Here is a 17,109-nt window from a genome sequence, read left to right on the forward strand (position 1 = left end):
CAGTCTTTCAGGTGGAGTACGCTGAGTAGGACGGTGAGTGCGCGTTGATTTGATTAGTTTCTTAGGTGCTTGTATAGTCTTTCTGTTCCTGGATGGATGTGATGCTTTGTGGCAGTTGGTTCCAATCTGTAATTGTCCGAGGAAAAAATGAATATTTAAAACAGTCTTTCTTTGGTTGAAGTCTCTGGTATGTATTGCTGTGAGATGATCTTACCATCTTGAAGTGCGTGTGGTCGGGCGTAAGATGTTTCCTGCCGGGATGGAGAGGAGACCATGAGTAGCGTTGTAGAAGACGTTAAGGCGGTGTTCCTTTCTTCTGAGAGCAAGAGAGTCCCACTTCAGTGCTGCGATCATGGATGATGGGCTACTGGTGTAGACATAATCATTGTACACGAATCTAGCGCCTCTTTGCTGCACGGCTTCAATTTGGCTTATCTGATCTTTGGTGTAAGCATCCCACTCAGCCGCGCTGTACTCCAAAAGGGGCCTAACAAGAGTGTTAAATGCGTTGGCTTTGATTTTTCTTGAGCATGTAGAGATGTTACGCCGTAGAAAACCAGGGTGCGGTTTGCAGAAGCTGTGATCTTGTTGACATGTTGGTTCCACCGCAAATCACTGGTAATGTCGACGCCTAAGAAGGTGTGACTGGTAGTTTCCTGGAGTGTAGTACCGCCAAGACTGATGGTATTTGTAGGTTGATGGAGTCTTAGAATGTGTAACCTTCATGACAAAGCACATATCCACATTAATCCATTTGCCAGGTCTTTTCCCAATTACTCAAAGTGTCCAAGTCATGTTGCAACAGTTCTGCATCCTCTGGTTTCTTGATGGTATTATAAAGCACGCAATCATCTGCGAAGAGTCGCACCGATGATGAGATGCTGTCCGGCAAATCGTTAATAAACAGCAGAAAAAGCAGAGGACCCAGAACAGTGCCTTGAGGACTCCTGAGTCTACGTGCACACACTCAGAGTGATTTCCACCCACGACAACTCTTTGCTGGCGGTCCCTTAGGAAGGATGAGATCCATGTGTGTTTCCACGAATGCCATAGTGATTGATTTTCAGGAGTAACCGGTTGTGCGCCACTTTGTCAAATGCTTTAGAGAAGTCCATAATTATTGTGTCTGTTTGTTTCCTGTTGTCAAGAGAAAAGGCTAAGTCATGGATAGTCTGGACTAACTGCAATTCACAGGAGTGCTTGCTGCGAAATCCATGCTGTTCCTCACAAAGAATATTGTACTTGTCTAGGTGGTCCATTATGTTAGAATGCAAAACATGTTCAAGCACCTTACTACATACCGATGTTAGCGATACTGGCCTGTAGTTTGATGCTTTCGTCCTGTCGCCTTTCTTAAATATCGGGCTAATGTTCGCACATCTCCAATCTTCTGGTAAGGAGCCAGTGTCTAGTGATCTTTGGAATATGCATGTCAGAGCAGGAGCCAATTCAGTTGCATATTCTTTCAATATGCGAGCAGGAAGATTATCAGGTCCATGATATAAATGGATCGAGGTGATAAATTATTCATAACAGTTACGTAATCAGCAACTGTTTCAAAATGTTTGATCTTTTTGCGTTGGAAAACCTGTTGGAAAAGTAATCATGAGAACATATGCCAAACGTATCTTGCTTCAGGCTTTTGATGAAGTTCCAGAAGCTCTTAGATGAAGCTGAACAAGTCTGCTTGACGTGGTTCCTGTGAAGCTTCCTAGTCTTCCTAGTTGTTTCTTGACTGGAACTTCTCTTTATCCTCAGGCTTGTTTGATTTCCTGTAGCGATTGTAAGCTCTTTGCTTACGTTTATGAAGTCTCTTTATTTCCTGGTTTATCCAGGGCGACTGCTTGTCGTTGGTGATGGTCTAATTGAAGGATGGGGTGGGGTGGGGGCTTTGTTTGTATGAAACATAAACGATGCATGGAGATGATTTGATTATGAATTAGTTTATTATCCCGGGAAGCACAACCCATACCTCTTAAGAGGCGGCTCCCCTCTCCCCTATATAACCACCTCTTCCCTAAGTGACTCCTTCTCCCCCTCCTCCTCCCCTACATTCGATATCTTCATCTCGAGCTCTCCTCCCCCTTCTCTTTCACTTCCAATGCTCTCTCCCATCTGTTTCTCTTTCTCCCGGCCCATACCCCCTTGCCCCCCCCACACACACACCACACACAATCTCTTCTCCCCTCTATCTTCTACTTTTTGCAGTAAAAATTGCTTCAGTAAAAGTCATTAGGTTATTAGAGGTCATATAATGGCCTTCCATCGATTCTGGTACATGGGATTAAGGACATGAATCGATTTTGTTTATAACACCTATACAATTACAATAGTGGCCCCTTTTGTAATGTCGAATGCAAATATTTCGATGGTCTATATTTTTTCACAGGTGAAATAGCCTAGGCTTATTCGATTTTGTAAACCACGTCTTTCAATGTAGATTACCATGCTCGATTTCTCTCCTCGTGAATATTGCACTGCGAAATTTAAACATTTCTTTTGTATACTTAGAGTAGGTAACTTCAAACCAAATAATTTTTTTCTTCACACCACTTATAAGAAACTGAAACCAACACCGAAACTGACTGACACAAATGTTCAGTTTTTAACAAAAGGTAGAAAGAATGAGTTCGATATCTTATGATTCAAGTGGTTAGGCAGGACAATAGGAAACCACGTGACCAAAACCAAAACCAAAACTAAAACTAAACATTTGAAATGAGGCAATGTAAATTGAGTTTTGTTTAATACCATCATTCATTCCCAAGAATATCAGCATTCGCTTGACATTTTCAGATACAGTGACTTTACAAGAATTGTTTTCTGTAACCTAAGTCATTGTTTTAAATAATATTTTCTTTTCCAAATGTCTTTCTCATAGTTTGTATTCAACAAACAAAACGAAATAACAAATTGAAAATAAATGTGTAGTTTTATTATAGGCCTGGGCCCACACCTTCTCTGACCCATCCACACAATAAATAAATTAATTAATTAATTAATTACGCAAGGAATGTATTTATATAAGCTGGGCCTATTCTGAAAACCTTGGTTCATCTTCACATTTTTATAATAATGTGATGTTTCAACAGTGGGGTTTCAACACGAATTACTGGCAAATAACTGGACAATACTACACGAATTACTGGACAATACTTCCTGATGCGGATGGTCGAATAAATACTATCTCAGCGCATCTAATTATTATGACAATTGTCACATTGCACTAAATGGAATGATTCAAAAAAGTTTATGGTACCCGACGTTCTACGGCTTGTTATAAAAATATCGCGGGAAAAGACCAAAATTGAAAAGAAATGGGGTTTCAAATTGAACTTTGGATTTTGAAAACTATAAATCATGTTAGGTCTAAAGCTGTGCTAACAATTTCTTTGATGACTTTGACCACATTTTCTTATTTTTTCAAATATCTTAAAAATACAAGAATCTAAGCTATTTGAACAGACAGTAGGAATTAATGCATCAGCACATGTGGGTGATACTGACTATAATGAAAGACAAAGATAAAAAGACTAGTTTGCGTCTGACGTCACTGTCAATCAAATTCTCTACGATCCTTGATTGGCTAATAGCGCGTATAAGGAAGGTCGATTCATCTGACTGGTGCCGATCGGAGAAAAGGAATAGCAGTGAATGGCGAAAAATTCGAAAAATTACGTACTCTTACAAGGCAAAAGGCAACTTTTCTAGGCATTGTTGACATGGTGCCTTCACCAGAGAACGTTTTCTAGTATAAAGACCTAACTTTTGAGATGGTTTGTATGTTTAAAGGTGCAAAATTAACAATAAGGCGCCCGGTTTTACCGCCGTGTTCAGCAACTCATATCATCACGACACTTGTAAACAAACCGTGCTCGGAGTTTGATTGACAGATGACGTCAGACGCAAACTAGTCTTTTTATCTTTGTCTTTCATTATACCTTACTCCTTCATTACTCCTCTATTCGCCAAACGCCAAGCGTTTCTAGAATGCTGTTAAAATAAGAAAATTTTTAATGCTAATTTATTGCACATTCTAGGGAGCGTGGTTACCTTTTTGAAATAACCGAGTGAGAGGGTTTTCAAGAAAATATTTTTCCTGTAAAAACTGAAGCATCCTCTGAATAAAAGAAAATATGAATATTAACTGCACATCATATATAACGATTCGTGATACCCAATTGTGGCACATTTGATATCGTTTATGAGGCAGGGAATTTTATTTCAATTTTATATACGCCAAAATATTTTTTTAATTGAGCGAGAATGGCGATAGAAAAAACGTTGAAATTCCATGTAAAAATTACATTAGACCCCGCCAAAGATTACTGTTTCGTTTTTATGGTAATCTAATCTTTTATTTCCTGAAATAAAATTAGGGGTCTAATGTGGATTTCTTGTATAATTGATAAAAACATCGACGTGTATACAAGAAGCTACAAGAAAAATGGTAGGCCTCATACTGACAGACATATACGGCGAGTAGCAGGCAAGTAGCGCACGTGCGAGTCAAAATCGATATAATGTATGAAAAAACTATTGTGCATGTATAGGCTCATTTATTGGATTTCTGTATATAGAACACGCAGTTATTAATTGAGCGTTATTAATACACATTAATGTCTTTAAACAAATAAAATTCCAAAATATGGTACGTTTTCTGTCTTTGCTTGTCACGTGTTATGTTGAAGTAATGAAGTTGCGATTATATGTTTAAATTTTCACGTTGACACCAACAAGTCCTTGTGGCCGAGCGGTCTAAGGCGCTGGTGATATGTCGATACTGTATAGGACTACATGATAGCGGCTCAGTGCAGCGTGGGTTCGAGCCCCGCCGGCGCCTCTGCCGAAATAAATTTCCTTTTTTTTTAAATTTCATATTATGTTAGGGAAATGTGGCTGGGAGAATGTATGTATGGCGAAGAGTGGCGTGCTCCTTCATCTACACCGTCTGGTGTTCCTAAGGCCCTGTATCCATAGGATGTTCCCTTGTGGCGTGTGCCCTTGTTCCGTGTTCACTTGTTCCCATGTGACCTGCCACACAGACAACGAACCTTTGTTTTGCTTACGGCCACTAAGCAAAAAAACAAAGGTTCGTTGTCTGTGTGGCAGGTCACATGGGAACAAGAACACGGAACAAGCTCAAGCCACAAGGTTGTAGGCCAGCCTAAGGCCACGTATCCATACGCTGTTCCCTTGTGGCGTGTGCCCTTGTTCCGTGTTTACTTTTTCACATGTGACCTGCCACACAGACAACGAACCGTAGCGGCCACTAAGCAAAACAAAGGTTCGTTGTCTGTGTGGCAGGTCACATGGGAAAAAGTAAACACGGAACAAGGGCACACGCCACAAGGGAACAGCCTATGGATACGAGGCCTTATAAACCAGTGTGTGTTCGCCGAACATGGATCTATACAATAGAGTGAAAGTTGCCTATTTTAATCCATCCCTATACATGCTATATGCAAATAAATTGATCGAGTCACCAGATCTCATCCACACAATCTTGTGTGCATTAGGCCCTGTATCCATAGGCTGTTCCCTTGTGGCGTGTGCCCTTGTTCCGTGTTCACTTGTTCCCATGTAACCTGCCACACAGACAACGAACCTTTGTTTTGCTTACGGCCACTAAGCAAAACAAAGGTTCGTTGTCTGTGTGGCAGGTCACATGGGAACAAGTGAACACGGAACAAGGGCACACGCCACAAGGGAACAGCCTATGGATACAGGGCCTAACGATGCCTTGGTCAAATAAACTGGCCTCAAAAAGAAACTTATAATTTTTCACAAGGTCATATCTTAAAATCCTGTCCATAAAAATTAGTAATGATTAACATGATTACTTCAATACTCTACTCTAAACACTGGTCAGTAAACAAACAGTTGTCCAACTGACACAACAGCAAAATGCACTGACATGGAACAGCTTCTTGGACCACATTCACAGCTCAATAATTAAAATAATATAATTTATACCATATTAATCGGAACAGAATTTTAGGTAAGCCTAATAATAGCTCAAAAGACTCCATGCACAGTTTACGACTACTTTTGAGAAAATTAGAGTGCTATATAAAAGGCGTAGGTATAAAGCGTAGGTCTGATTTTCGCGTGTTTATACATCCGACTGATTCCATACGGTCACACCACCTAAGCGGGTCCAAAATGGCAATACACAATGTTTTCATTCTGAGAACCACACCAGGTTGATTTAATGGAAAAAAAGTTTGAAAAGAAGGCTGATGTGCCTACTTTTTTTGTTTGATAGCTGTACTTTGTGGATGTTTTTCTCAACATCTAAGCATAAAAAGATTACAATTCTTAGGAAATTTAAGGCACGTTTTTGGTTTTACGCCACCTGATGGATGACGTCACTACATAGAGACGGTGTGCTGTAACATTGCTGCTTGCATAGTTTTCGATGCACCGCCGCCAAAAATCGAGTCGCATCTACCATAAAATTGTTTTTGACATGGTAGAAGATATCATAAACATTAGGTAAATTGGTGTTTTGAATGAACCAGGGATTTTTAATCATGATAAAATGACGCATTCCTCTGTACCTTTTAACATGTGAAAGAATAGGAGCTTGATTTGGTGGTGTTCACATTATATTCTCTTAGATGTAATAACATTTCTCTTTGTGTTTTTTTGTTTTTTTGTGGTATCTTTGATGGTTGGCGAAGATGAGGATTGGAGTCGCTAATTAGGGAAGAGTTCGCAAGGTTGGATGCCCCAACGGTAATTGAGAATTGGAGGAGCACAACATGTGGGTGAGTGCACAATTTTCATTCAATCAATGTATAAGCCTAAAGCATTTGCAAATGAAACATAAAGTGAAACAAAATTAATGTGGTAATGCATTGAGCTAGTTAACTGTAATGTACCATTGCTGCCAGCAGTAGATGGGAAAAATGCTGAAAATGATACCATGTTAATTAGCTTGTTTGCATAGTCAAGATACTTTAAATTGGAAACAAAGCAGTCTCCAAATTTATGACATATGATATAGCATGTACACGTTTGATATCTAATACCTCTAGGGTGCACACCTGTAAAAAGGAATCTCCCGATTCCTTTCGGGCAAATATCATTTTTTCGAAAAGTGGCATGTTATTTACCATGTTTACAGAAAAATACAGAAAAGACTTAAAACATGCAATTGGAACTGGATTCATAATTATTTAATCCTCATTTAGGCCTGGATATTAGATTGTCAATGAAAAACGAGCAGGATCCAACTTTGAATGAACATTCGACTAAGCTTTCAAAATGTGTTGTACTTCAAAAACACTAAGCTATTTTGTTTTTCTGTAAAATCTCACTGGACTTGAGTTTCTACTCATCGCAGAGAACTTGATTGTGTTTAAATTTAGGTATGACTACCTTTTTTGCTTTTATAAGAATCTAACAAGTGCCCATTGGGCACCGTTGGAATTCGAGATAACCAGGGTCAACGTTTACGCGGAAAATTGTTCCGATTTTGGTTAAAACCTATTTAAAAATATTCCTGTGGTCATAAAGATTAAAAGCGCTTGTAAAGTCGGCAAATTGTATGTAGTAGATAAAGGGTGAGAAACAGACCATTATCATAGATAATCGGTGTCTTGTTGAGGTATGGTGAGCATGTTAGTTGCTCGGAAGGGGAGACCCCGAGCGACTAACATGCGAACCATACCTCAACAAGACACCGATTATCTATGGTAATGGTCTGTTTTGAACCGTTTATCTTACATATCTGACGAGCCAAAATAAACGAATTTGTTGTAATGGTGTATTCATTTTCCAAAAGACAAAATGGAAAAAACTGATGTATTATTTTGTAAAAGTTGTGGGTTTTTCCCAAAATAAAAACACCCGAGATAGTGTAATATTCTTCCCATGTGTCCTGCGTATGAGTCTACGAGTCTATTTAATGACAAATGCAAGTGATTTAAGGGGGTACTACACCCCTGTGGTAAATTTGTGACTATTTTTGCATTTTTCTCAAAAAATAATAACACACTGGTAACAAAAGTTATGTATATTATTGGGGCAAGAGATCCAATTACTACACTGAAATTTCAGTAACTCAAGACAAGCGGTTCAGCATATATGATAGGAAATGAGGTACATCCTAGGCGGTACCTTATTTCTTATCATAAATAACGAACCGCTTTCTTGGGTCACTGAAATTCCAGTGTAGTAATTGGATTCATTGCCCCTATAATACACATAACTTTTGTTACCAGTGTGTTATTAGTTTTGAGAAAATGCAAAAATAGACACAAATTTATCGAGGGGTGTAGCCGTGTAGTACCCCCTTAAGCAAATCAATACAGAATTGACCTCAATTGATATCTCAGTATTTGAAGTGGTTTGGTAGGTTATTCACTTGCATAGTTAATCCGCTGGAGTGTATTCAACCTGTGACCATTGTTATTCAAATGATTAATGAATAATGCAAATTGTATAGAGTTTTCAACGTTTGGACTACGATCTAAACATATCAAAAAAAGTAACTAACCCCCTTAAATAATGACCATTATTCAAAAGCGGGTGATTTTATTACAAATCTGTAAAATGCGTTGGAAGCAGAATTTATTTCTGTACATTTTGACACCTCATTTGTAGCAATTGACTAAATATTGACGTCACAGCGTACATTTAAATCAATGTACCCCAAGATTTGAAAGTTGCAGTAAATTCTATTGATTTTGCATTCAGTGTAATGGAAGGAAATCTGTGTAATGATATCTGAGTGTTTTTGTATTGTAAAATTTTGTATGTAAGTGCAACTTTCAAATTTGGACCTCACTACATTAAATCGACAGGTGTTTTATAAGTTTCTGGGCTATCGTATCAAATGAAGTGTCAAAATGCGCAGAAATAAATTCTGCTTCCAGCGCATTTTACAGATTTGTAATACAATAGCCCCTTTTTGAATAATGGCCATTATTTAAGGGGGGTTAGTTACTTTTTTTGATATGTTTATTTCAACACCATGATATTTATATCTTAGAAAAATGTGAGTATAAGCAGATATTTGAAAAACCTAGTAACGTTGTGTCCAATGGTGCTCCCCATTACGGGTAGGTCACAGTAAGGCTGTGCACCCCAGCCTACTGACTTGTAATGAGTACCGCCGCGGTGGTTAGTGTGCGAAGCTCCCCTGGTCGGGTAGTATCCCGGGGGTTCTTGCCTAGTAGCTAATGCGCATGGACCGTTGAGCGTTTTTTGGTTGGGCAAGGATAAAGACAGATTCCCTTCTAAAAACCAATGGCAAGTTTATATACATGTACTGAGTATACATTCAACTAAACGGTTACTTTTTATTTATGAATATTTACCGTTATGCTAATTAAAATTTAATTTGCATAAATTTAACTGAGCATCAGTGGTGTTATATGAATTACTGTTATACGGACTGCAGGAGCCCTCTATAATTTTCTCTTGTCATGTAACATTTGCATTTACATCGAGCTGTAAATCCATTTGTTTCGTAATTCTATCCGAGACAAGTAACCAACTCAGATTCTACATGTATGTTGTGATCCTTTCCATAGTGTTTCTAGAATGTCCATGGTGTTCCTTTTGTTTAGCTCGCTGCCCGAGACCGTTATCTTGAGATTGTGTTGATAATGGTCTCTGGGCAGCTAGCTACCTCCATTACTCTAGGTCAGAGGAGGCTTAAAGGCATTCTTACAATGCACTATGATTGGGAAATTTGACCAATATAACCTAATTTTAGAGGCAAAGTCCCCATTGCCACACACACAAAATGGTCATTTTAAAACTGCAGCCAACGAGCTAATAGTTGAGACTTAGGACTGATATTTGATTTTCTTACAGGAAACATTCATATTGTCCCACTGCATTAATTTTATTCCTAAGTCTCGATGTTTTCAATGTTGAATAATAGGATGAAAACATCAGATATTTGCACACAATCCCAATGCAAAGTATGGTCAACTTGCCACATGTGTACAAAAAACCAGACATACCAAGGTCAGAAACCCCATTGGGTCATGGGAATGTCTTTAAACATCCTCTGACTCTAGGTAATGGCAACGAACCTTAAACAAAAGGAATACAATGGATAATCTGTGAATAGAAAAGGGCTAGACGATATTTCGAGATACAGTGCAAAATATGCATAGAGGTTGTATTCATATGTCCCTAATATTTGTCCGACATGTTTCTCATTTTAGACCAGTCAAACTCAAACACCAATCTTTAATCCTATTGTTGAAGCGGATAATAAGCTTATACTTATGTATAGCATATTAGCAAAAAGCTTAAGTCTTTGTTTGCTTCCTGTTCAAGTGGTGGGTTAGGCACGGTGGCTCAGTGGTTACGGCCTTGGACTCATAATCTGAGAGCTTGCTCGACGTGCGTGGGTTCGATTCCCCGTCCCACCACCGTGTTGCGCCCTTGGGCAAGGCGCTTTGCCTCGCTTGCCTCACCCCACCCAGGTGCAATGGGAAGCTGTTATGGGTAGTCACAGTCGTTGTACTGATGGACCCTGCGCCACTTGTAGGCTGCAAACGTGGTTCCGACATATTCTAATGACGGCGGAATAAATGTAAAGCGCTTAGATGCTGTTTACGGCATAAAGCGCTATATAAATGTCTACATTTATTTATTATTTACATTTTATTTACATTTATTAACCAACAATTAACAATGAGAGGACATTCCTGAACCTCTTTCAGTTGGGATGATTTGAAGTGACCGCCAATTATGACCATTTGATATTTAATACCAGCAATGTGGAAAAAAAGAAATAATGTAGTGCCAAAATAATGTACTGAAAGAGCAAAGTTTAACAAGTTATAACTCCGCTTCTGGATATCGTTTGAAGTCAAATGATATATCATTGTAAAGCTTATGATATATATTTTCTAAACACGGAAGAAAACAAATTTGACCAGGGGCCGACTTTTACGAAGCGTTTCGACCTGGACGGTCACATATAGGTGGGGATGGGAAGAATAAATGCAAATGTGGACAAATCCAAAAAAAAAAGCAAGCAAAAGGACTGTGTGGTTTTGGTTAGATATCACTCATCCATACGTTTGATTGTGCTTCGAACCGGCAAAAATGGTCTGACTCTGATTACAACATTTTTCCTAATTAGGTGTAGATGCCCATGGGCTCCACAAACTGATGTGTAATTGATGCTGTTGATAGTTACCAAAATCCACCGATTTATACTCCTTTTCTAATTGCTGGCTTAAAATAACTCACTCAGAAGCTTCTCTAATTCATTGTATACTATATTCTTGGTTCATATTAGCAGACGTGGCCATAATGCGGTAGAAAACGGTTAAAAACTTGGTTCCTCTAGGTAACTCAGCATGCCAAATTTAACACCGAAGGGACAATACATCGATCAATGTCATAACAAATCTGAATATCGATAGATTGACAATCAAAACAAATCGAAAAACTTTCTGAACGCCGGAGGGCAGTATAACCACAAAATGAATAGTGAAAGCCCAAATTTGGCATTAACATTCCGCCCCTAATTGACGATTGTGTCCACAAGTCAATTCAACTAAAAATGACACTATTTTGCATGCCGAATTTCTTCATGGGAAACTGACAAAACTGAAAAACTGGTTTTTGTAACTCTAAACACAATGCAATATCAAATGATTGCCTAAAATTTCAAAACTCACAACCATGTTTTTGGTTGTGTTGCAAACAACAAAGTGCAATCATGCCAAATAATGATTGCCAAAAGGTTTAGAATGCACAACTAAGTTTTTGGGTTGTGCTTAATCTGATATTGAAAAATCCCTAGAATCAATGAAGTAAACTATAAAACAAGCAATCAAAATTCTCAAAAGGTCTCCAAATAAAAACCTTTGGTTTGACAGAAAAATGAATGTCAAATAGTTAACATGTTTCAAAAAATGTCTTGATTTAGACAATTACTGATTGCTTCACTGGGAAAATTTTACATGTGGAAATCACATGGTGTTAATGTTCTATTTGTTCACAAAATCACTGAATTGGATGGTATAATATCCAATTACATATATTATGCAGTCATTTAAAGTCAACAGACATCTCAATGTTCAGCACATGAGAACATGTACAATAAGCAAAAGTTTTCTCATCTGAAAAGGTGTCCTGACCATTTTTAGCACTTGATAAATTGGGTTCAAAAAAGCGAGCGAGCAACACATCTAGAGAATGCTAATTTTTAGCTTCAAATAATGACATAAATGTCCATCAGCTGCTGCACACTTGGTTCCCACACACACACACACACCGCTGAAAAACTCCACTTGGCACATGAAATCCCAGCCCTGGCTGATTGTGAAGATCCTGGCTCCCAACTTCTGATCAAGTAGACATCATGGTGAATCCAACACATTGTTGCTAATTTGCTGCTTTCATTAGTCAAACTTTTATAACTTTGCAGGATGAAAGAGTTCAGACATCATTTGCTACATCACAATGTTTTAAGTTTCAGGGATGAGGACAGTTCCACACATCATCCAAAGGGATGTAACATGGGGACAACTCATTGCGCCACTTATAGACCAAATGGATGTAACGTTATGGGGCAACTTATTGCGTCACTTGCAAGACCAAGGGGATGTAACATTGTGGGAATTACTTGTAGAAGCGCCACTTGCAAGACCAAAAGGATGTAACATTGTGGGAATTACTTGTAGCGTCACTTGCAAGACCAAAGGTTGCACGTCACTTGCTAGACCACAGGCTACATATTTAATTGTCACTTGCAAAACCACATGCTACACATCACTTGCTAGACCATAGGCTACACGTCACTTGCTAGACCACAGGCTACATATTTAATTGTCACTTGTAAAACCACAGGCTACACGTCACTTGCTAGACCATAGGCTACACATTTAATTGTCACTTGTAAAACCACAGGCTACACGTCACTTGCTAGACCACAGGCTACATATTTAATTGTCACTTGTAAAACCACAGGCTACACGTCACTTGCTAGACCACAGGCTACATATTTAATTGTCACTTGTAAAACCACAGGCTACACGTCACTTGCTAGACCACAGGCTACACATTTAATTGTCACTTGTAAAACCACAGGCTACACATCACTTGCTAGACCATAGGCTACACGTCACTTGCTAGACCACCGGCTGCATAAGCTAGCTTGTCGCCAATGGTTATTGAAACTGGTAGTTGCATTTGTACTGTACTTGTAGTACATACATGCATTTGCTATTTACATGTATACTGCTCACTAATTCCATTATCATGTGTCTCATTGTTCATTCAAACTGTTCAACATAGCAAAGTTCTTTACAAATCAAGTATCTTTCTTGGTTTGACTGGCCTTGATCTTAATCTTGTTTCACCAGCTTTGTGATTGATTTCTTCATCTTCCTGATCTTGATTTCCTGCTATTTCTTTGTTGATGTTTGATTTCATTGTTTCATTGACCTGCTGCGTACCATCTGCTTCCAACAATAGGCAAAGCTTGTGTACTGGTCTGGTAAGCACGCTGGTCTTTGTCTTTAATTTCACTTGCCGTACATAACCTTGGTTGTCCGGTAAAGTTTCCACGACTCTTCCAGTAAGCCATGTGTTTCTTGGTGCTGTTTCATTGACTATTAAGACAATGTCTCCTGTCTTCAGATTTCTCTGTGGAAGAATCCACTTTTGTCTTGAATGAAGTTGAGGCAGATATTCCTTTAACCATCTGCGCCAAAAGACATCTGCTAGGTATTGTACTTGCTTCCATCGCTTGCGTACACACATACCTGTGTTCTCTGGAAGGACAGGGGAAAGGTTCTGGTGTGTCTTGAGTAGTAACAGGTGATTGGGAGTCAAAGGTTCTAAATCTTGTGCATCTCCGGAGACCAGTGTCAATGGACGGCTGTTTATGATAGATTCTACCTCACAAAATAATGTTTGCAGACTCTCATCTGATAGGGTTTGTTCCTTGGACAGCATGACCATCAACTTGCGGATAGTTCTTATCTGGCGTTCCCAGATACCCCTAAATGCGACGCCCAGGTGGGTTGAACTTCCATTCGATATTGTTCTGTAACAGGTCGTCAGAGATTTTCTTCTGATTCCATTGACTGATTTCTTTACTTAACTCTCTTTGAGCTCCAACTATGTTGGTTCCGTTATCACTTCTTATGATCTTCACCTGACCCCTCCTGGCTACAAATCTTCTTATTGCAGCGATACATGAATCCGTGTCTAATGAATCAGCTTTCTCTATGTGTACTGCACGTATCGCCAAACATGTGAAGACTACACCATAACGTTTCAGGATGCTTCTTCCATGCTTAACTTGAACTGGACCAAAGAAATCCATCCCTACCCTTGTAAAGGGAGGTTCCTCAGGCTGTAGACGGTCTTCTGGCAAGTCAGCCATTTTCTGTACCTGTCTCTTTGCACGCTGCTTCCTGCATATGATGCATCTATTGATTAGCTTCCGTGCTGCTGAGTTTGCACCTAGAATCCAGTAGTGTTGTTGCAAATTTGCTAGCATGTGGTTTCTACCACAGTGCCCTGTGCTTTCATGGATTTGACGAGAATCAACTCTGACACATATGAGTTTCTTGGTAATATAACTGGATACTTCGCTTCTTCTGTCAGTGATGCTGCTCTTCGTGAGTCTACCACCTACTCTAAGCAATCCGTCTTCCAACTTGGGGTCCAATCTGTAAATTGGACTAGATTTCTGGACTGTCACATGTACTTTGATACCATGTGATTCTTGATCAAGTTTGTCTTTGTTAGCTGTTGGTACTTCATTTCTGTTGGAAAGCAATTTGATTTCTTTGGCAAAATACTTGTGCTGCTCAATACGCAGGATGGCGTGTTCTCGTCATGGATTTCTTGCACTGTTAGATCTTGCTTTGTTGTGAATTCATCACCCTTACTCTCCTCTGTACCTGTCACTGTCTGCTGATGTGTCTTTCTTTGACTAAGAAGCTTCTTCAATCTGAGCAGCCATGCCACAGCTCTCTTCAGCTTGTGGTAATCTGAGTAATGCCCAAAGAATTGAGCAAAAGTTTCATAAGGCTCATCTGGCTTGTCAACTTGTACTGCATGTACTATCATGTTCTTCTTTACTTCAGGATCATCTGGTTCTATTTGTAAGTTTACATCTCGAACTGGCCATTCAGTCTCTGAGTCTTTGAGAAATTCTGGGCCACTAATCCAATTAGAATTGTCAACAAACTTCTTCACACTTTGACCCCGTGAGCAGATGTCAGCTGGGTTAACTTTGGTAGGCACATAGTACCATTGTGACACCTTTGTGTTCTCACGTATTTCTCCTACACGATTTGCTACGAATGTGTGGTATCTTGTCCTTTCATTGGCGATGTAACTAAGCACAGTGGTGCTGTCTGTCCAGAAGTAGATATTGTCTATTGGCATTTCTATCTCCCTGAGGATCATGTTACTCATGCGTACTGCTACCGTGGCAGCTGTTAATTCAAGCCTTGGTATAGACACTTGTTTTGTTGGAGCAACTCTTGACTTTGACATCACAAGTGATGTATGTATCTCTCCAATGCTATTCTGCAATCGCATATAGGCGACTACACCATAACCAAACTCGCTGGCGTCAGAAAAGTTGTGAAGTTGTATATTGGTCGGTTTTCCAAATTCTGCTGGCTTGAGACACCTGCTTACTGCGCATGTTGACAGAATAGGTAACTCTGCCAACCATTGATTCCACCGTTTCTGATGCTCCAATGGGATTTCTTCATCCCAGCCTAGTTTTAGTTTGCACAGATCTTGGATGATCTTCTTGGCAGGCAACACTGCAGGTGAAACGAGCCCCAGTGGATCATATACCGAACTAACAATGGATAAGATGCCTCTTCTCGTAACTGGACGGTCTTTAACAGCAATCTTGAATCCCAATGTATCTGCCTCCACCTGCCACTGTAAGCCAAGAGCTCTTTCTGAAGGCAAAGTATCGCACTCCAGGTTTAACTCTTTCACTTCTTTAGCTCGCTCCTCCTTTGGAATTGACTCCAAAACTTCACGATTATTTGAGATCCACTTAGTAAGTCTAAATCCACCTTGCGCACAGATTGAGATGAGATCTTTGGTTAAACATACTCCATCACTCACTGTCGACACAGATTGTAAACAATCGTCAACGTAGAAGTTACGCCTCACTGTATCACAGGCTTGCTTGCTATAATGCTGCTGATTGTCTGCTACAGTTCTGTGGAGTGCGTAGTTGGAACAAGCTGGTGAAGATGTGGCACCAAATATGTGAACTTTCATCCGATACTCTTCTAAAGGTTGGTTCGTAATACATCCTGGCCACCACAGGAATCGTAGATAATCCATATCTGCTCTGGGCACTCTTACTTGCGAAAACATTCCCTGAATATCAGCCATTAGAGCAATTGGTTCTTGCCTAAATCTCAGCAGAACTCCTAACAATGTGTTTGTAAGATCCGGCCCCTGTATTAACTCGTCATTGAGACAGCAACCTTTGTATGTGACAGCACAGTCGTATACCACTCTAAGTTTTTGTTTTGCTGGGTGGTACACACCATGGTGTGGTACATACCACTTCTTTCCATCTTCTACTTCTAACTGCTCACTAGGGACCCTTTCTGCATAATCACTGTTTATTACATCTTCCATGAAGTTCTTGTAATCTTCCTTGAACTGTGGATTCTTATCAAGCTTCCTCTTCAAGTGCTCGGCTCTCTTGAGTGCTTGCACTCTGTTATCAACCATAGCTTTATTTCTATCTCTCAGTGGCAGAGCAATTTCATAATGCCCATCAACCAGCCTTGTGGACTCAGTTACCATGCCCATGAAGCGCTGATCTTCAATGGAAGGTTCTAGCATGTCTTCCTTACTTCTTTCACTGAAATCTTGATTGAACATGCTGGTCATCTTCTGATTTAAGTCTGCTCTGTCTTCTGAACTAAGCACACAAATCCTGTGTACTGATTCCCTTGGTACAGTCACTCTCTTTATAAGTCCATGTATTTCCCAACCAAGTGAGGTTTGACTGGCTTAACGGGCCACCATCTTGGCTATGAATGACTTTAATTGGCTCCAATGCTTGTGGTACATTGTTTCCTATTAGCAGCTCTACTTTGTGTTTGACTTCAGGAA

At 39.6% G+C, this 17,109-nt stretch overlaps 2 protein-coding genes across 2 annotated transcripts; both read right to left on the reverse strand.

The window, feature by feature from the left end:
* Positions 1-13,293: 13,293 nt before the first annotated feature.
* LOC140170965 (uncharacterized) lies at positions 13,294-13,947 on the reverse strand. Its single transcript, XM_072194157.1, has one exon. It carries the CDS (start codon positions 13,945-13,947, stop codon positions 13,294-13,296), a length of 654 nt encoding a protein of 217 aa, XP_072050258.1.
* A 46-nt stretch (positions 13,948-13,993) lies between these two features.
* On the reverse strand, positions 13,994-16,884 carry LOC140170966 (uncharacterized). The gene is made up of 2 exons (XM_072194158.1): positions 14,867-16,884; positions 13,994-14,765 (listed from the first exon to the last, which is right to left on the reverse strand). Exons 1-2 carry the CDS (start codon positions 16,882-16,884, stop codon positions 13,994-13,996), a joined length of 2,790 nt encoding a protein of 929 aa, XP_072050259.1.
* Between the last annotated feature and the right edge of the window lie 225 nt (positions 16,885-17,109).

The sequence above is a fragment of the Amphiura filiformis genome, chromosome 15 (genome assembly GCF_039555335.1).
Source record: "Amphiura filiformis chromosome 15, Afil_fr2py, whole genome shotgun sequence".
Classification (NCBI taxonomy): Eukaryota; Metazoa; Echinodermata; class Ophiuroidea; order Amphilepidida; family Amphiuridae; genus Amphiura; species Amphiura filiformis.

Bases quoted from the DNA above. Each gene is read 5' to 3' on its own strand.
- LOC140170965 (XM_072194157.1), bottom strand. From the start codon at position 13,947: ATGCTGTCCAAGGAACAAACCCTATCAGATGAGAGTCTGCAAACATTA.
- LOC140170966 (XM_072194158.1), bottom strand. From the start codon at position 16,884: ATGACCAGCATGTTCAATCAAGATTTCAGTGAAAGAAGTAAGGAAGAC. The intron at 14,766-14,866 runs GCAAGATCTAAC...GCTTTCCAACAG, and splicing joins GGTGATGAATTCACAACAAA to AAATGAAGTACCAACAGCTA.